This window comes from Lontra canadensis, unplaced genomic scaffold (genome assembly GCF_010015895.1).
Source record: "Lontra canadensis isolate GAN:19392208 unplaced genomic scaffold, GSC_riverotter_1.0 scaffold57, whole genome shotgun sequence".
Lineage (NCBI taxonomy): Eukaryota > Metazoa > Chordata > Mammalia > Carnivora > Mustelidae > Lontra > Lontra canadensis.
The window spans coordinates 10098357-10119065 of record NW_022631051.1 but is presented as its reverse complement, the minus strand read 5'-3'; the positions used below and the strand labels follow the sequence as shown (position 1 = coordinate 10119065).

Below are 20709 nucleotides of genomic sequence, written 5' to 3'. Positions count from 1 at the left end.
CCCTCGGCCCGGCCCCTGAGGTACCATGGGGACAGGCAGACGCCACCTGTCAGCAACCGCGGTTGCTATTGGCCTGCAGGGGGGTGACCAGGAGGGAGTGGGGCTTCCCACATGGCCTGAAGGGAAGGCCAGGAGGCCTGGCCCAAGCTCTGCTCTCATTCTTTTGTCTGTTTAACAGGTGGAGGAACACCAGCAGTAACTGGACTTCCAAGGACAAGTTTTACTGACGGGCAGGAGGCATGTGGAAAGATCTTTAAGGAAAAGCAGGCCTTTCTGAATAGTGGTGAAGTGAAAAGTGGAGAAAACTCTATCAGGGGGTGTGGGAGGCCTCTTACCGCCTCTGCCTGAGGCCATGCCCAGAGCAGCCTTCACCTCATGGAGCCCCACCTGCACAGACACCTCGCACGGCCTGCAGGAGATCTGGGTTACGCTGAGCTTTCTGGCCTGTAAGGACCATGGCAAGACTGTGGCTTCCCCCCACCCCGGTTCTTCTGGATCCATCCAGGCTCCTCTTCCTGGCTGGTGGGACTACACCGTACATATTTACCATGGTTTGCTTCCCTGTCCATTCACCTGTCAACCCATTTGGGTTGTTTCTGGTTTGGCACTCTTAGGAATAAAGCCACTATGAGCATCCATGCGAAGGGGAAAAAAAGGCCAATCCCAGAACATTCAGGGCCCTAAATTTACATCAAAGGGACCGACCCTGAGAGTGTATGCGCCCTTCTGGTAAAGGGCAACCTTGGTTCCACACAGAGGCTCCTCCTCGTAGAGCACCTGCCTGTACTGTGGGACAGCAGCAGGCACAGTGCTCTGCCCACTCTGCAGCTCATCCTGGAAGCTCAGGGAGATCGGCTTGAGCCCTTCCAGCAAGGGGTTCACACAGCTCTTGGAAGATGGCAGGGCCCCTGCACACCTGGGTCTCGCGGCACAGCCAGCCCCCAACACCAGGTCAGGTCTGAGGAATGACTCAGCCCTGGAAACATGACAAGAACCATCTGAAGCTTTGCAAACAGGAAGTACCCTCCCCAGGCTGGGTGTCCGATCGGGGCCCCTGTTTCTTCTTACGCCCTGGGGAGTTTGAGACTGGTCGGGTCTGTGGTGATTTGCTAATGCCTCAGATCCTGCTGATGGAGGCCATGTTGTGCAAAACTGTGGGCCCCACAGCGGGCACAGAAGAGGGCCCCACTGTTTCACACAGTAGTGTTTCTAGGAAGTCGGTGCCGCTGCAATTCCAGGGGGCTCGGCTGAGCAGATCCAAATCCTGGCCACCAGTCTTTCCACAGGACATCCAGAAGGCCTGCGTGGCCTTGGAAACTGCTTGCCTTAGCCACACAGCCCCATCAGACACACAGGACTAGGAAAGCTCTGCCGACCCAATTTGGCCTCCCGTATGCCACGATTTGGCCACAAGATGTCCCTGAGATACTGCTCACCAGCGCATGACCTCTGTAAGGAGTCAGTCACCTGCGATCCTCCACGCATCTTTGCTTGTGCCTTCAACACGAAGGTGAGGGCCGGATATGGACTCTGGGTTCGTGTCTGCCAACACCACCTCCCTACCATCTCCAGGGGCAAGGCGCCCGTAGTCTCACCTCAGACATTCTGGAAGCATCTCTGGGTTTAATAAACCTCACGCCGACTTGCAGTGCCCTGTCCCTTTGTCTGGAACACACACTTCTGTGGCTGTTTTTGTAAATGCGGTGATTCTACCAGAGGGCGAGTCACCAAGATTCTTGATGAGCTGATGACACAGGCCTACGCAGGGGTGGGGGCACCACTTTCTCAGCCATCGGGTTTCGAAGCCTCTCGAGGCGGCAGCAGCCCCGCGCCCAGCACCTCGGAGTCAGAGCTGAGGCAGGGGGCTGGCACCCCCACAGGGGCCTCCCAGCCTCGGCAGTGGGTTGTGGCAGGGCTGCTGGAAGGGTGTGCAAAGTAACTGAGGAGACTCACATCTCCCCTCCCGCCCCACAGGCAGACAGCCGTGCCCCTCCCCCTCCGTGACCTCCTGCAGCGCAGCACACTCTCCAGAAAGTGCTCTCGAGCACTGGATGTTGTCACCACTCACTCTGTGCTCACAGCTGTGCTCTAACAAGGAGGCCAAGGATGCTTGGAGACTCTTCGGATCATTCTTTGCCGTTGGGCACCAGCCCATGGCTGCCCGGCCACAGATGGGATTTGCAGAGGCTCACCTTCCAAAATGAGCCCCCACAACCAGCACCCCAACTGCCTTTGGTGGGGTCAGCAGAGAGAAGAGGGAGATGAGAAAAGGCACTGAGCCAACTACAGCTGGGTTCCAGAACACCCTCAGCACACGGCCTCTTGGGGGAGCCACGTGGGGCTCTGGCTTGGTGAGGCCCCTCTTCACTGTCTCTGACCCTACAGCCTCCCTGTGAGGAGCACCCCAAATGTGGCTGACTTGGCAGTTTTCCTCACGTCCATGAGGTTCAAGTGCCTGCAGCCTAAACAAAGCCCTTCCTTCTGACATTTGTCGTGCGCAGATCCTTCTGGATGTGTCTTCCCAACATCCAGTGACGTGGCCACAGGATACTCGGGGGCCAGCGTGGCCCCTCCCAGGGGTGCTGGAGGACACTCGCCAGCACCTCCAGCCAATGGGGTCCAATGGGGTAGTAGGCCAGTCCCCAGAATGGGCATTCCGGGAGCTCCAACGGTATACCGTCCCCTAGGGAGTGGCCATGTCCCTGGGGAGGCTGGGCAGAAGATCAGCAGTATACGTTTTCTGCAGTGTGGTGGGGTCTTTCCTCAAGGGGCCTGGGCGGTGACTGAAGGGGTTGTGACTCTATTTTGGTGGCCCCGGTCACATATCTGTTGGCTCAATCCAGAACGCTTCCGCTCAAGCTAAACCTGATCCGGCTATCACCTGCACTCCTAGGACCCCAAGGTCACCAGCCCACGCCCGCATCTCCGCCAGTCTGGCTGCTGGTGGCTGTGGCTGCTCACCACCCAACCACGTCTACTCCGTCTTGGGCAGTTAAGGCCACTGCTAGGCCTTGCCACTCGGGAGACCCAGTGACTCCACTGTGTTTCAAGATCCTCGTTCCATGGCAGCGGCTCCAGCCGACCTGCAGAGAGGAGAAACCACAGAGCTCTTCAAGGATGCCAGGCTCCCCTTGCAGATGTACTCCTCAAGGTCACGGGGAAAGGCTTTTGTGGAGGGTTGGCAGTGCCTATGTGTTGAGTCCCCTCAAATACCACAATCCCCCCGACCCCACGGCTCACTCCCTCTGCAGCACACTGAGGTGGCTCTGGCAGTTAACTGTCCTCAGTGAACCTGCCCTGTGGTCCAGGTTTCAACCAAGCAACCATACCCTGGGGCCCTTTCTTAGTCCTCGGGCTGCAGCAAGCCCAGACCCTCTGTGAGTGGTCCTGTTTCCATGGATCTGGCTTCATGCGTTTCATATCCCTGCCACCTGGATCCCACACATGTTCTCCAGATTTCTATCTGCATGAAGTTCTTCTGGAGCGTAGCCACCTCATCACGGACCACACTTCGTACCTCACCCTTTGGGGCCTCCTGGGGCCTGAGTCTAGTTATAAGCAAAGCCAGTGTGGGGGGAGGTGGTCAGGAGTGTCCCACAGGGACCCCGCCCCCGGGGGAGCCATTCCGGTCCTTCAGGTAAAGGAAGACTGACCTCTTCAGGCAGACTGAAGGGGGCTCTTCTGGCAAAAAAGGCAGCGGAACAAAGGGGTTGGAGGCCCCCCAGCTTCCTCAGTGACTGCTCACAGCCCCCACCCCAATTTCCAGGGTCCTATTCCTTCCCAACCAACAGCCCAGCTTTAAAAGAGGCCCTGACGGCTGGGCGTGGTAAGAAGACTCTGGACACACGAGCTGCTTTGGCTGTTCATCCCGTTGCCCCGGGTGCACAGTGCTGGCTCTGTGTCGTTGGTGGCTGTGTCGGCCGCACTTAATTCTGCCATACTTTCCACCCACAGCACCTTGCCGTCTTTGGTCTTTCTCTTTTGGGGGCGGTGCTTCCTCCCACGGATCCCGCGCTTGGCCTGCCCCTGAGCCACAAGGTCTCTCTGCCTCTGCCCTCACCCACAGCCCATCCTCCTCCTGCCTTTCTTCCCCAAGGGGTCTGGTCACTTCTTTCTACTGGTTCTGGCTTCAGCCCTGAGCATTGGGAGCTCCTGGCCAGCCTCAGGGTGAGGAGCCAATGGAGTCCGCAGGACCTGGGGGCCACATTCACTGTCCCCCAGTGGACAGGGGTCAATTGCCCTGCCCAACAGAAGGTCTGAGGAGAGCTCTCAGAGCTGACCCGAAGGGGGAATCCAGGATGTCACCTTGGAGAATCTGTACCTTGAGCCTGGGGGTTTGCATCTAGAGGTTTATTGTAAAGCAGGCCCAGGTTGGTCTCTCACCTGGGCCACAGCTGCCCAGGCGTCTGGCCCAGTTACTCTTGTAAGCTGTAGAGTCACTGTCGTATAGGTGCTGTATTTCACAAAAGGAAACACGCACCTTGAGCGGAAAACAAAGACCCCACAGACCAAGTACCTCTTGTAACTGGAGGAGGGGAACTGCGGCTGGCTGTTGCAGGGGTCCTGAGGTTCCACATGCCTGGGTCAGGCCACAGCATGGGCCCCCACCTCCCTGCCCTCTGCGTGGCCCAACAAGGGAGCAGACATGTCACTGTGGGTCGGGTAGAGGGACCAGATGCTGATCCGCTGATCCCCAGATCCTGCGGCCAGCAAGCCATCTGCGGCAAAGGCCACACAGTGGACGGTGGCACTGTGGAAGGATAGTACGGCCAGTGGCTTCATCGTCCGCCAGTGAAACACTCGGACCCGGTGGTCCCAGCCCGCAGTGGCCAGGATCTTGCGGTCTGGCCGGATCTTGACATCAGCGATCCCAGGATTCGTGAGTTCATGAGTTCTGCACACCTAGAAGACCAAGAGCAGCAAAGAGAACCACAAAGTGGCTTTTAAGACTTGTCCCAGGGTCTCCCACCTGTGGGCAGCCCTGGTGTGGCAGGCAGAACAAGGAGGGAAATGCAAGCTGCCAAGATGGCCGAAAGCTCCTGCAAACTTACCGCCTACATCCCAGGAGCCAGGCACAGACCCACTGAGGGGAGCAGCCTAACTGCTGCCCTTGGCCAAGCCCTTGCGTAAGACGTCAGGCCCTTCTCTCAGAGAGCCCCTGAGGTCCCGCAGAGCTGTTCCCCTACACAAGGCCTGAGAGGAACTCAAGGGCTGCTCTATTTCTCTGCCTGTCAGGCCTTCAGGAAAGACCTCAGTGGGCTGGGTCCTAGGTTTCCTCATCACAGAAATACACTGCACTCTGGCGTCCAAGCAAGATGTATCTCCAGCTTGAGAGCAGCATAAACTCATGCCTACCCACAGCATGAGGAGGATGAGAGACACCAAGTCCATCTTCAGCGACAGGGCTGACAAGCCACCAAGTGGAGAGCCAGTGGGCACAGGCAGGACCTTGCGAGGGGGGGGGGGACAACAGTGAAGGTGCAGAATGCAGGAGCTCCTGCAGGGCCTGCCACACTGGCCATGGCCAAAACCTTAGTCCCTAGCTTGGTTCTGAGTGGAGGGCAGGCAAAACAAAACATGGAGGTACACAGGCATGTTCTATCTGCACGGAGACACTGGGAGCCTACCTCTTTCTGGACACTGAGTGCTCCCATAGTCAGTGCTGGGTGATGACCCCTTACCGACACGTGCCTCCCTCCCAGCAGGTAGGGAATCAGAGCTGCTTTTGTGGTCACAGCTATTCGTGGTTACATGGCACTGTCTCATGCATTGCAATCTGGCATTTCCATTGTGTCCATTGCGATGGACACTAAATGACAAAGGCACTTTGCCGTCATTGTGACAATACACAGTAGCCACTTCCTTCTACTGATTCTGGGTGTACCACAAGCTCTTATTGACCTAAAGTTGCCTTTGCTGTCCCTTACCAGCACACCGTTTTCTCCTAGTTCACTTCCCCATGGTGCCATGGTGTTTTTGGTTAAGAATCACTCACCTATGCAAAGATAACACATGGGAAAAGGAAGAAACACAGAAAAGCCATTTGCGATATTCCTTGGAAGCAACAGAAATTGTCACCAAGGATTTCTTTTACCATGATTTTATAAAATAAAACCTCATGAAGCAGTTATCTCCATAAAACAAGAACATGAAGCAAAACACAGAGGAGGAAAACTGAACTGACAGAGCTCAGGCAAGAAGAGGAAGACCTCAAAGAAATGGAGGGTAACGGGAAATGGCAGGAGACTGGAACAAGACAGTAAGAACAGGAATGATACAAAGCGAGCAAAGTGAAAGGGAAAACAAAGAGTTACAATGGACTGGAGAGAAAACAGCAGACATGGAAGAAAGGCAGAGGTGCTCTAACATTCAGTGGTTTAGAAAATCAATTGTAATTTTTAGAAAAACTGAAGCCTTATGGTCCAGATCCAAAGACAGGCTACAGGATGGTCAATTTTAAGATACACCTTAGGAAAATCACTGGACTTGACAGCTTAAAAAGTCCTTTTGGTAGTCAGAAAAAGAGCATGTCAATTGTGAGGTAGAGTTCGGCTGTCCTCAAAATGTTCCACAGCCACATCTGTGGCAGAAGACAGCAGAGGCTGCAAAGACAGGCATGGTCCAAGAATTTTATATCCAGCCAAACTGCTGCTCAAGTATAAAAACAATGGACAAGCATTTTTGAACATGTAAGAACTTAAAGAATTTGCTCCCGTAAGCTCTTCTTGAAGGACTGGAAGATTAACTCCAGTGTCACGAGAGATAACCAGAGAACTTTAGTAGATGATCTGCCAAAAGCAAGGAATCTACTTACCAGTGGGATTAGGTCTAAAACAATACATGGATTATGGCTACAGAACCAGTTATGTAAATAACCAAAATATGGGAGCATAGTGAGATGGGCTGTTTGTTAAATTCACTGCTTTGCTCATCTTTTGTCATTTGGGGCATAACATACAATAGTCAACCTCATACTTGAGAGATTATCTGACAATCCACTGTGAGTAATGACAAAAACAACATGACTTTCTTCCCCAACCCTGACACTAGATGCCATGTTTTCCTAGTATCTGCCCTTGTATTTTTCCATAAATATACTCAACAGATTTATAATTAGATTCCAAAGTTAAATCCAGATCTGTGCTACATGTAAGAGAGACACAGAAAGATTGACTGGCAAAGATGTACCAGAAGAGTGCGGACAACAGAGACAGGAGTCCAGTATCAGTAACAGGAGACACTGAATTCAAAGGAAAAAGCGAGAAGATAGACATTGGTAAGTATGGTAATACTTAATGACAAAGGGTACAATTCGCAGTGAAGAGCTATGACTCTCAGTTCTAGAGACAAACGGGCATATCATTCATGAACCAAGAGCAACAGGAATGTGGCCATGGTGGAGTAACTGGTACCAGACCAGTCCTCATGCTATAGACCACCATCAAACTGGACAAAAGATACCAAGCAACCTCATGTGGGCGGGCTGTGGACAGCAGGAGGGGAGGGGAAGCTGATGGGGTGAGCCTCACACTCTGGCAGCAACCTGCCCAGGGACATGTCCCAGCCATGAAATCTAGGTGTGCACAGAGGCCACATGAAGCTGAAGAGGCAGAGACCAGAGTGTGGAGGCAGCTGGAGTGGCTAGATTTGTGGGGTGAGCCAGCAGCATGGAGGGAACTGGGGGAGGGACTGAAAGCCGCATCTGGGTTCCCCATCAGGCCTTGTGTGAGAGCTGGGCTGTGGGTGCTCAGGACACCACATGAGGTTGACCGGACAGGGACTACAACAGGGTGAGATGGAACAGATACAGGAGATCAGCTGTGACCCTGGGTCCAGCCGGCCCAAGCCAATATACCACCTGACAACCCAGCACTGGCTGGGATGCCACAGTGGTCTTGCTTCAGGAATAAGGGTCACATGTTCGGGTAGGGCCCACAATGGAACAATGCTAGAGACGGAGCTCTCTGTGACCTGAAGGAGAGGCGGAGTTCAGAAGGTGAGCCCTACCACATCAGAGGAGCCTGGGAAGGACCCTGGGCTTTCCACGTATCTGCCCTGACAGAACATAAAGCCAAGCTGCCACAAGTTCAAGGTGAACAGCCAGTAAATGAACTACCTGCCTGTAAGAACAAAAGTAAATATCCTTCAGAGCAAAAGATTAGAGTGCGGAGTCTCCACCACATATCACTTACAGTGTTGAGCACACAAACAGAAAAATTATTAGACACGCAAAGAAGCAGGAATATAGGACCCACAGTCAACTGGAAAAAAAAAAAAAAGCGGTTTATAGAAATTGGCCCAGAATGGCACAGATGTTGAACATATCAGACAAAAACTTTAAAGCAGCTATTTAAGTATGTTCAAAAAAAGAAAAATGAAAGAAAACGCATTCAAGTAATTATAAAGAACAATTTCCCCGATGAGTGAATGGACAGGAATTATTAGCAGAAAAATGGAGATTACAGAAAAGAACCAACTCAGAACAGCCAACATATTATGTTAAAGAAGAAGAACAAAGTCAGAGGCCTGACGCTACCTGACTTCAGGACTTACTATAAAGCTGTAGTGGTCAAGACAGTGTGGTACTGATGAAAGAAGAGACAGATCAAAGAAGCAGCACAGAGAGCCCAGAAACAGACCCACATAAACAGAGTCAAGTCATCTTGGACAAAGGAGCAAAAGAAACATAACGAAGGGAAAGATACTCTTTTTAACAAGCAGTGCAGGAAAAACTGGACATCCACGTGCAAAAATAGGAGTCCAGACAAAGACCTCACTCCTCTAATTCACAAAAAATAACTTGAAATGAATCATAGACCTGAATATAAAACACACTATTAAAATCATAAAAGATAACAAAGGACAAAAACCTGATGACCTTGGGCTTGGCAATGACATTTTATTTTAGTTTTGGGGTTTTGTTTTTTTTTTTTAGTTTTTTAATTTTTATTTTTTTTAAAGATTTTTATTTATTTATTTGAGAGAGAGAGTGAGAGAGAGAGAGCATGAGAGGGGAGAAGGTCAGAGGGACAAGCAGACTCCCCATGGAGCTGAGAGCCCGATGCGGAACTCGATCCCGGGACTCCGGGATCATGACCTGAGCTGAAGGCAGTCGCTTAACCAACTGAGCCACCCAGGCGCCCCAGTTTTTTGTTTTTTTTTTTTAAGATTTTATTTATTTTTGTGTGTGTGTGAGAGAGACAGCATGTTACCTTTGAGCAGGAGCAGTAGGATGGGCAGAGGGAGAAGCAGACTCCTCACCGAGCAGGGAGCCTGATGCAGGACTCGATCCCAGGACCCCAGGATCCTGACCTAAGCTGAAGTCAGATGCGTAACCGACTGAGCCACTCAGGGGCCCAGCAATGACATTTTAGACACAATACCAAAGGCACGATCCATGAAAGAAAGAACTGATAAGTGAAGCTTCACTAAAATTACAATTTTCTGCTCTGTGAAAGATATTGGCAAGATAATGAAAAGACAAGCCACAGAACAGGAGAAAATGTTTGCAGAAGACACATCTGATAAAGGACTATTAACCCAAATGTACAATGAACCCTTAAGATTCAACAATAAGAAAACAAACGACCTGACTAAAAAATGGGCAAAAGACCTTAACACACACTTCTCCAAAGAAGATCAACACTTGGCAGTAAGCACATGAAACATGCTTCTGTCATACGTTATCAGGGAAATGCACAATAGAACAACAACTAAGATAACACTGTACCTCAATTGTATTTCAATAACAATGACAAGGAAAAAAACCAGATACCACTATACACTTGTTAGAATGGCCCAAGTCCAGAACACTGACAATACCAAATGCTTGTGAGGACGTAGAGCTACAGGACCTCTCCTTCACTGCTGGTGGGAATGCAAAATGCTACAGCCACTTTGGAAGGCAGCTTGATGGTATCTTAACAAAACTAAACATACTCTCACCATGTGATCCAAAACAGCATGCTTTGGTATTTACCCAAAGGAGCTAAAAATTTATATCCATACAAAAAACTGTGGGGTGCCTGGATGGCTCAGTTAAGCTTCCGACCCTTGCTTTCAGCTCAGGTCATGATCTCAGGCTCATGAGATCGAGCCCCGAGTCAGTCTCTGTGCTGGGTGTGGAGCCTGCTTAAGAGTCTCTCTTCTCCCCCTCCCTCCAGTCCCCACCATGCCAAATACCATACATCAGTGTTTACAGCAGCTTGACTTGTAACTGCTAAAACCTGGAAGCAACCAAGATGTCCTTTAATAGGTGAACGGGTAAATAAACTGTGATGCATCCAGACAATGGAATTTCAGTGCTAAAAAGAAATGAGCCGTCAAACTATAAAAGACACAGAGGGCCTTTAAATGTGTATTACTCACTGAAAGAGGCCAATCCAAAAAGGCAACAGACTGTATGATTCCAGCCTTATAATGTTCTGGAAAAGGCAAAACCAAACCATAAAGACAGCAAGAGAAATCAGTGGTTGTCAAGGGTCAGTGTGGGAGGAGGCATGACCAGGCAGAGCACAGAGGATTTTTAGGGCAGTGAAAACACGGTGTGTGATACTATAATGGTGGATACACATCATTATACATTTGTCTAAACAAATGCACACCACTAAAAGTGAACTTACTGTGAACTGTAGACTCTGGGTGATAATGTGTCAGTGGAAATCTGTCTGTTGTACCAGTTGTCCCACTTTGGTGTGCTGTAGATAATGAGGGAGGCCGTGCACGCACAGGGGTGAGGGGCAAGGGGCATGTGGGATATGTCTGTACCTTCCTCTCAATTTTGCTGTGAACCTAAAACTGTTCTGAAAAAAATAGTCTTTTTTTTTTAAACAAAAGAAGAAGAGGGGCACCTGGGTGGCTTAGTTGCTTTAAGTTCTACCTTCAGCTCATGTCATGATCCTGGAGTCCGGGGATTGAGCCCCGCATCAGGCTCCCTGCTCAGCAGAGAGCCTCCTTCTCCCTCTGCCCTTTATCCTGCTCGTGTCTGTTCTCCCTCCCTCCCTCTCTCTCTCTCTCTCTGTCTCACTCTCTCAAATAAATAAATAAAATCTTAAAAAAAAAAAAAAAAAGAACCACAATAGAAAATGGAGAATGGAGCAGCTCAGTAACTGAAATGAAAAACTTGTGGGATAGGCTTAGTGGCAGATTGTAAATCATTTTGAAAAGTCAGTTAACTAGAGGACATATCAATAAACATTATTCAATCTGAAGAACAGAGAGAGGAACATGATTGAAGAAAACTGAACAGAGCCTCAGGGAGTATGTAATGATACCCAACTGTCTAATTTATGGGAGTTCCAGGAGAGTGAGACTACTGAAAACCACAGATGAACAAAAACTTGAAAGCCACCATGAAGTGAGATGCATGGTGTGTCTAGGAATAATGATGAGATACAATGAATTCTTATTTGAAACTATGGACACCAGATGACGATGGAACAACACCTTTAAAGTGCATGAAGGAAAACAAAACCATTATCCCTAGACTGTTTTTTTAAAAAGAGGATGAAATAGACATTGTTCATAAACCGAAGCTAGAGAATCTTTTGTCAGAAGAACTACACTTCAAGAAATGCCAAAGGGTATTCTTCCACATAAAGGGAAATAAAACCAGACAACAACTGGGATCTACAGGAAGAGCACCAGAAATGGTAACAGATGGGTAAATATAAACTCCAGTTGACCCTTGTACAACATGCAGGTTAGGGGTGCTGACTCCCCATGCAGCTGAAAACCCACTTATCACTTCTGACTCCCCCAAAACTACCAACAGCCTTCTGGTGACTGGAAGCCTTACTGACACCAGAGAAGAGTTAACATGTATTTGGTATGCTATATGTATTATATCCTGCATATTCTTGCAATAAGCTAGAGATAAGAAAATATTAGTAAAATCTTAAGGAAGAGAAAATACATTTATAGTACTATTCCCTGTATGTATATATATATATAAAACACCTGGGGGTGCCTGGGTGGCTCAGTCAGTTACGCTCCTGGTTTTCGATTTCAGCTCAGGTGTTGCTCTGAGGTTTAATAACTGATAGTTTAACGCAAAGCCAATAACACTGAAAAGTTTATAAGGCATGCAGAAGTAAAATGTATAACCGTGGCAGGAGAAAGGGTGGGAGGGTGGTAAATTGAATCCTTCTAGCATGGGGTATGACACACGTTGGGGGAGTGGCGCAGCAGCACTGACTGAGTAGGGCTGGGCACATTGACAATGGGTACTGTGAACCTGCAAGGAGCCACTCAGAAGAAAAGGATAAGAGTGATATCAAAGAAACCAAGAAAGGAAATAAAATGGAAAACCAAAAAATGAATATTTGATTAACACACAGGAAGGCAGGAAAGGAGTAAAAGAGGGTCAAAAACAGAAGTGACAACTGGAAAACCAGTATCAAGATGGCAGGCTTAAGGCCAGGCACATCACTAATTCCATTAAGTACAAACAGACTGAATGCTCCAATCAGAAGGCAGAGATTGTCAGGAAGGACTGAAAAGCAAGACAGCCAAAGATCCACTTTAAATATAAAGAGACGGACCTAGGTTGAAAATAAGGGAGACATGCCTCAAAAAGAGGAAACCTGAGGAAGTTGGTGCTGCTGCATTAGTTTCAGACTAAATCGACCCCAAGACAAAGGATGTGTTACACCGGAAACTAAGGTAACGTTTGTTGGGTGTCAACTACACTTCCATGTAAAAAAAAATTAAATTACTATTAAAAAAAAAAAAAAGACATGACAAGAGCTACAGAAGGATATTTCATGATGACCATTCAGCCGGATGTGGTCACCACCTTAAATGCACGTAATGACAGCGCTTCAAAATTCATGAAGCAAAGCAGACAGAAAGGGGGAAATAGGCACATTCATGACCACACTCAAAGATCCAAAGACCTCGCTCAGTAACCGGCGAAAAACTAGATGAAACAATCGGCAGGGATATGGCAGACGCTAATGCTACCAACCACCTTGACCAAGGTCGTGCTGACGGAATGCTCCACCCAACAAATGCGTAACACACGCGCTCACCGAGATGTAATGCAGTGTGTGCTGGGCTAAACACAAGCCTCAATAAATAGCTAAATGCTGACATTGTGCAGGTTCCTTCACTGACAGCAGAATGAAGCTAGACGAAAGATATCTACAAAATCAACAAATATTTGGAAATTAAGCAATTTACTTCTAAGGAACAACTGGATCAAAGAAGAAATCATCAGGGACAATAGAAAGTATTTCGAACTGAACAAAAATGAAGACACAGAAATCAAAATTTGTGGGCCAGACCCCAAAGGCTGGTGAGTTGGCTGGGAGCTGGCTCCCCCACAGTCCAGTGGGGAGCCAGGACAAACCTGGAAAAGCACCTAGAACTGTGGGTACCATCAACAGGCAGATTCACACAGTCGGAGGCCCCCACTAGATGTTCCGTAACAGGCAGCCCTCTCGGCCTCTGGGAGGAGTGTCTGAGGAATAAGAATGACTGGGCAACGTTTATAGTACAAAAGAGCAGCAATGAGACCCAATCCGTGTGCAAAGCCAACTCTGCGAGAGAGATACCTATATCTGAAGACAAGTTGAAGGCAAAAGATTTTTTTTTTAAGCTATAAAAGGAAGTAGTATAATCAGAAGAAACCTGGCATGAACCACATTAAGAGTTGGCAAAACAGGCTTTTAGGCAAAAATCCTTCTCAGGGATAATAAGAGTCACAAAAGTATAAAGGTTCAATTCCCCAGGAAGGTGACCGTGCTAAACCCGGATGTTCCTAAGCCAGCTTCAAAATGCAGAAGAACACATAGGATGCCAGAGAAGTTGCCAAGATGTGTCTTGGCACCGGGGTCTCCCTGCCCCTTCCCGAGGCGCCTAGTCACACGGACGGTGTCGGACTGCACGGCACCCACGGCTGCCTGAGCACATGCAGCGATGGCCGTGCACCCAGCAACGAGAAGCACTTCCTTCCCACACACATGTGGAATACTTATGTCAACGGGACTGGCCTCCACATTTCAGAGAGCTGATATCATTCAGACCTTATTCTCCGACCACAACGGCATTGAGTTAGAAATCCAAAAATTAAAAAAAAAAAAAAACTGGGGAGAAAGAAAAAAATCAAACATTTGGAAACATAAAAACACTCTGATCAGCTCAGTGGTCAGAGAACAAGCAAAAATTGGGTCCCCCTCAGAATGAAGACAGTGACATCTCCCAACATGGGATGCAGCTAGAGGGCTGCAGAGAGGCTGCAGCTACCACTGGGGGTCGGTCGGCAGAGAGAACAAGTGGGTTCCACACCCAGTTCAAGTCAGAGCAACAGACCAAGCCCCAGAAAACACGGGAGGAAGGAAGGGAAATATCAGAACAGAAATGATGAAACAGAAAAGGATTTTTCTTTTGTCTTTTTTTTTTTTTGCTTTTTTTTTCTTTTTCTTCTTTCAAACCATAAGAGACTCTTCATGATAGAAAAAAAGATTTTTAAAGATCAACAAAGATAAGACTGATCAGAAATTAAAAATGGGACAGTTTTGTAAATACAGTAGAGTCTACATAGTCATTTCAAACAACTAAAAAAGGGGTAGTATGAAAAATATCTTAGGTGCCTGGGTGGCTCAGTTGGTTAAGCAACTGCCTTCAGCTCAAGTCATGGTCCTGGAGTCCCAGAATCAAGTCCTGCCTCGGGCTCCCAGCTCCACAGGGAGTCTGCTTCTCCCTCTGATCTTCTCCCCTCTCATGCTCTCTCTCACTGTCTCTCTCTCAAATAAATAAATAAAATCTTAAAAAAAAAAGGGGGGCACCTGGGTGGCTCAGTGGGTTTAAAGCCTCTGCCTTCCGCTCAGCTCATGATCCAGGGTCCTGGGATCGAGCCCTGCATTGGGCTCTCTGCTCAGTGGAGAGCCTGCTTCCTTTCCTCTCTCTCTGCCTGCTTCTCTGCCTAGTTGTGATCTCTGTCTGTCAAATAAATAAATAAAATATTTAAAAAAAATATCTTAAAGGTTTTTATGCCCAGAGACAAATTCTTAGAAAAAGGCAACTTACCACTCCCCCCACCCCCAAATCCAGAAACCTAAATCAGTCCAAGAAGAAAATCAAGCCTTCCTTGCAGAGAAAACACCCGTCTCAGTAGAAAACAGCGACCTATGGCCACTCATAAAACAGACCCCCTACCACCTTATCCAGAGGTCAGGAGAGGAGGGGATGCCTGCCTTGATTCTGGGACTCCCCATACCCCAACACCATAAGCAGAGACGGGTAACAGGGGAGGGGGTGCAGCTTAGTTTACTGAGAGGCCGACAGAGCCCCAACCACACGGAAATCGACAGGCTCTCTAATGGGTTATTTTAAGACTATGTGGTTATTTTGAAATCATAAAATAACGCAATTCATTTAAGTTAACTAATTTGAGAAGAAAAGCCCCAAGTCTGACATCTCAATGCCTATTCACAATCTAGATTCTTTCTCCACTAGGAGCAGAAGGAGGATCTTCTACAATGAGACCCCTGCAAAACCTGATAGGAAACTTGCATGACGTCCAAGCTGTAGCATGTGGGTGGCTCACTACAGCCCCGGCCTCCTCGTGGCACGGCCTGGGCTCCTGGCCAGTGCTATCAGCACTCAGGCAGCCCCCCAGAGACCCGTCCAGTCCCCTCCACGCCTGCCCCACATCTCATGGTCAGGGACTCCCCCTCCTACTCTTCCAGGGCTCTGGCCAGTACCTGGCCCACCAACTGGGGCACCACGATGTCCAGGCCACCAAGTGGCACATGCTGGAGAAGGACCGTGAGAGCCAAGGCCACTGTGCATGGGTGAGAAGGCAAATCCTATGTGTACCTGAACCCCTCTCCACTCACACGGACCAGAACACGGGGCTGGAAATGAGAACTGATGACCATCACCATCCCTCATCCTTTTCTCTTCTGTGGACTTTGCCCTAAGCCAGGGGTAGCCAGGGTACACCTGGGCTCGGAGCCATGGACTCCCTGGAACCCATGTGGGGTCCTGCTTCAGGGTCACCTCCTTCATATTCCATCGGGGAGTATTTTCCAGGGAGAAAAGGGCTGCTTTCAAGTCTGCTCTTGCTGACGATCATCAAGAACCAAAGGCAAGTGGAAGAGGAATTTGAATTTCCATAGACGCCCCGGAGCCATGGTTCTCACACACTGGAAGCTGGGTCTAGGGCACAGAACACCTTCCACGCCATGTTACTACCTGGGAGGAGCGAAGATGCCCAGCGCTGCCCACGGGGGCAAGAGTGACTCTGGTGCCGAAGCAAAGGCAGAAAGTAGGCTCCCCTGGCAGGAAAGAAAAGAAGCAGCAGCAGAAGCTTTGATGGCGACCTCAACCACAAGAGGCCAGTCCCTATCCTGCGCTTGTATTCCCGAGGAGGAGACTCCCGAGGAGGGTCCAACAGGGTCCATTCATGGTCACGGCTGCCAGAGCCTTGCTTATTCTGCTGTGTTCCTGAGATGCCTATGGGTGGTTGAGTTGTGTCCACAATTTGCTTGGTCTCAGGTCCACAGGTCCTGCCGCTGACAATTTAGAGGGTGGGGACTGGGAGAAAGGGCAGCAGATGCACAGCAGGACAAGGGGACACCTGGCCAACCAGCCGTGGGTGCACCTCAGGGAAGTGTGGTTGGTCCGATTCCCAGTCCAGGCTGCCCGGGTGGGGGGCGGGGAGTGGTTCAATATTACTTAAAGGCCTAAAAATACTGCTGGCCGTAAATCAGCCCCTGCTTCAAGGCCATGCGCCCTGCCCAAGTGTGGGAGGAAGGAGCAGGTCTGCACACCACCTGTGTCTGACGACAGCCAAGGCCCGATCCCCTGGAGGCTGGAGGAAAAGCCACCTCTGGAAGGCAAGTGAGTGGCCCAGCATTGCCACGTGCCCCCGAGACCACAGTGTCCTGAGGAGGGTGGCCCAAGGCTCCCAGTCACTGCCACGGTCCCTGGCCGCACCCACCCGGAGGGATCCCTGGCCACTAGTGGCTCTCACAGCACATGACCTCAGGTGCCAGGAATGTGCACGCGGCGCGGCCGCCATCTGGTTCTCATTACCCACGCTCTGCTGCGGGAAACCTCATCTGCGTCTCCGCTCCCATCGCCCGCCCGGGAGAGATTGATTTGGGCTCATTAGAGACTCCAGCAGCGGGTTGTGAGGTGAGGCCCATCTGTGCCCATGTGGCTCAAGGGCCAGGGAAGGCAGCTGCAGCAGAGAGCCAGCACGGTGCACCAAGGACCTCGGGGCAAGGATGCCCGTGGATGCCTGTGGGCACCGGCCCCTGATACTTCCTCCTCAGGGGCCTTGTGTCACAACCTGAAAACCTCCAGGGCCTCTGGGGCCAACTCGGAACCTGACATGCAGCCGTTCTCAGTGGCTGTGCTCGGCGGGAGGGGCACTGTCCTCCTGCTTTGATGTGTGCTGCTGAGTGGGGCCCAGAGCCCTGAGTAACACCGTCACGTAACCACCACGTCCACCCCGCGGTGCCTGGTTCCCCTTCTGCTTTAACTTTCAAATTCATTAATAATCCTCTGTGCTTTAACTTTTCAGTTCATCAGTACAGTAAAAGTTCATCTCTGGACTGGAACGTGCCCCATAAATTTAAGTCTTAAGTTCCAGCAGCTGTTTCCCCAGCAAGCCGGCGGAGACCAGGCAGATCTGGGCCAGGTCGGCAGGAGGGGACCCTTCCCGGGGTCCTGGGAGTACTGCAGTCTGGCGTGGGGTTCTCAGGGAAGCACCCTGAGTCTTCAGCCTTTTGCAAGGTCAGGCTGATGAAATTCAAGCCACAGTGGGATGGAGCCCTGGACCCCACAGTGGGAAGGTGGAGACCCAGGCTTGTCCCCACCAGGCTCAAGGAACAGGAAGGAGGGGTGTAAGAGAGAACTCCAAGGCCTACCTGGCTGGGCTCAACACCCAGTGAGATGCCCTCCTCTGCTGAGGACAGGAAGACCCAGCACCAGCCTGGCTCTGCCCCAGTCTTAAAGATGACACCCATCACGACGACATTCACTCCCATTCCTGCTCAGGTCCACCATTCCAAGGGCTTGGGGCCTTTCTGCTGGGACAGAGGCATGAGAAGCTCTGCCCCACCACAGCCAGGCCTGGCCCCATTTGGAGGCCTGTCTAACCCCCCTTCCCCCAGGGCCTCCATGGGCTCTCTAAGACAAAAGAAGGACAGAAAGACAGACAGCCAGTTGCCTTTACTCTAAGTTGGCCAGGTACTGCCACAAGCTGATCTGCTGGGGAAGAGCAGTGCTGAGGAAGTATAAACGTGTACCCGTCCCTTAATATCACACTGACCCGCTTTCCCCTCTCTTGCTGGGCTCTGGCCAGCCGCTCCCACCCTCAGGTTCCTGTTCTGATCCCACCCGGAGAGACACCAGGCAGCCTCACACTAGGACAGTGGGCAGCTCCTCCCTGCCACTGCTGGCCACTTGCTCTGGATCATTTTCTAGGATGCCAGTCCCAATTCCAGCTTCAACATGAAAGCGCCCTTCTCAGGTCTCTCTCTGCCTGAGCTGTGTCCATCTCTGGGCCTCTTTGTCCGTCACCATTCCCTCTAGCACCTCGCTGCCTTGTTCCTTCTCAGCCTCTGTCTTCCCCAGGACTCCTCACCTACCACGTAAGGCCCCTGCCCCAGCTGTCCTGGCTCCGTCCCTCTTTCGGGATGACCTGGTGGCAATGCCACAACCCCCCTCCCCTGCCCAGGGTAGCACCTAGGATGCGTGACACCTGCTAGGCACTGCAGCATGCCCTTAGTTTCCCTGGGGGCCCGCCCCGCCCCTCTCCAACCCACGTCATGCCTCAGGGGCTTGGCCTGCCCAGATCTTTTTCCTCTGGCTGTGAGGGTCCAGGCCAGGCGAGTGTGAGGTACAGCAGGCTTGCCAGGCTAGCAGGAAAGGCTTTACCACCTGGTGAGGGGAGATGCCTTCTTCTCCCCCACAGCTCCTACACAGAGGGGCAGTCCTGTCCTCCAGCACTCCAGTGATGAGCGCCCAGGTGAGGCCAGGTGCCGAGCCTGCCGCTGCTTCTGCTGGCAATCTCCCCAAGGGCCACGCATTTCCCAACTGGGGCCCTATTCCCCAACCAGACCTGGGTTTAGAGTGCTGCCCTTCCACGCAGCTTCCACGAGCTAGTCAAATGGCCAAGTCTCCTCCTTCCAAGGATTCCTGGCTAATAGAGACTCCTCAGCCACCCCAAGACGCCAGAGTGCACCAGGCCACCCTCTGGGGGTCAAGAGACATCAAACCTCTCATCCCGTGACCTGCAACCCCCCTGGGACCTGCCCTCGTGTGAGGCCTGGACAGGATGCTCCCCGACCCCCAACTCTACCCCCAAGGTCCCAAACAGGGCTAAGGGTGCAGGCTGGGCCACTGCAGGCCAAGTACCAGCCACAGGCCCAGACCTGGCCTCCAAGTGCTCCACAAGCCATGTGGGAAGGGAAAGTCCACTGAGACTTCATGGGAAGGTTTTCAGCAACACCCCGCTCTGGCCTGAGGCCTCACACCCCCTTCCCTGTCGTGGCAGGCACAGAGGAACAGCTTCCCTGGGGTTGGCCTGCAGACTGCCCTGGGGGGCGTGACTCCGTGGGTTTCTCCACACTGGGTTGGTTTGGGTTGATTAATCAGTTCCTTACCTACCGAATTCCTCTGAGTCTTTGCAAATGGACTTGCCTACCCCTGGACTCTACATGCCTTTTCTCTAGATGGACAAGACGTGACTGCTGTTAACCCGAGGTCTGAGAGAAACCCAAACCATGTGAACGGTTCACAAGCGCCCACGCCCCCTTCTTCCTGCGCCGGCCCCGCGGACAGGCTGGCCTGCACCCCGCCTCGCAGTGATTAATTAGCCAGGGATCTGCAACAACTCCTCTTCATGCCTAAATATTGTTTCAGCCTATCAGACTGTTAGTGCAAAGCAGGATAAATGACACCTCAGGTCTGGCGTACTGACCTGCAGGGCCTGCTGCTCATCCAGGCTCCAGACAGCCAGCGCCTTCTCCGCGGAGCCCGAGACGCCCCTGGCCTTCTGGGAGTCAAAGTCAAAGCCCATGACGGGCTCCGTGTGGCAGGCGACGCGGCTGCACACCTTCCGCTCAGAGACGTCCCACAGGGCCACCGATCCGTCCTCATAGCCGGCCAGGAGGAGTGGGCGGGGACTGGAGTCGGCCTGCGGGGACAGCACAGCAGTCAGCTCCCGAAGAAGGCTCCGGTACATTCTGGGGGAAAAGGGGCTCTGGAGAGGGGCGGCCTCCCCCGCTGGGCCTTGGAGGTGGCCCAGCCAGGTACCGATTCCCCGTGTTCCCCACATGGCAGTAACAGTTTGGAGGCTCCATGTGTCCCCTTGAGAGCAAACACCAGCGGCACCAGGCTGGCACGGGCCAGCATTGGCGCACTCTGAAGACCGAGACTGGAGGGCGCCGAGCCCAAGGTCGCCCAGCACGGCCCCCACCTCACGCTGCCAGGCTACTGCTGCTTGCCAGCCGGGACGGGCGCTGCAGCTTCCTCCTGCCTCCTTTCTGCAGGCTGAGACTTGCGGCCACCCCTTCGTGGGGCCGGTCACCTGTCTAGAACTGCCAGCCAAAGGAAATCGCGAACTCCATCTCAATGAAAAATGAACTTTCTGTGCTTTGTCAATGTCGCCGCGGAAGCCCCCCACCCCCCCAGGCCTGGTGAGTCGCCAGGGCGCTGACTGGTGTGAGCCGAGCTCTGCCGGCCCTGAGC

The 20709-nt window shown here is 51.5% G+C and overlaps 1 protein-coding gene across 6 annotated transcripts in view; it reads right to left on the bottom strand.

Annotated features, from left to right (window-relative positions):
• Positions 1-4335: 4335 nt before the first annotated feature.
• The window catches only part of GNB1L (G protein subunit beta 1 like), a 58714-nt gene continuing 42340 nt past the window's right edge, over positions 4336-20709 (bottom strand). For all 6 annotated transcript variants that reach the window (XM_032875886.1, XM_032875887.1, XM_032875888.1 and 3 more), the window contains 2 exons: positions 19940-20155; positions 4336-4902 (listed from right to left, as the gene is read on the bottom strand). In XM_032875886.1, the coding sequence (XP_032731777.1) occupies positions 4585-4902; positions 19940-20155 (534 nt within the window). In that variant the 3' untranslated portion in view covers positions 4336-4584. The remainder of the gene's footprint in view (positions 4903-19939; positions 20156-20709) is intronic.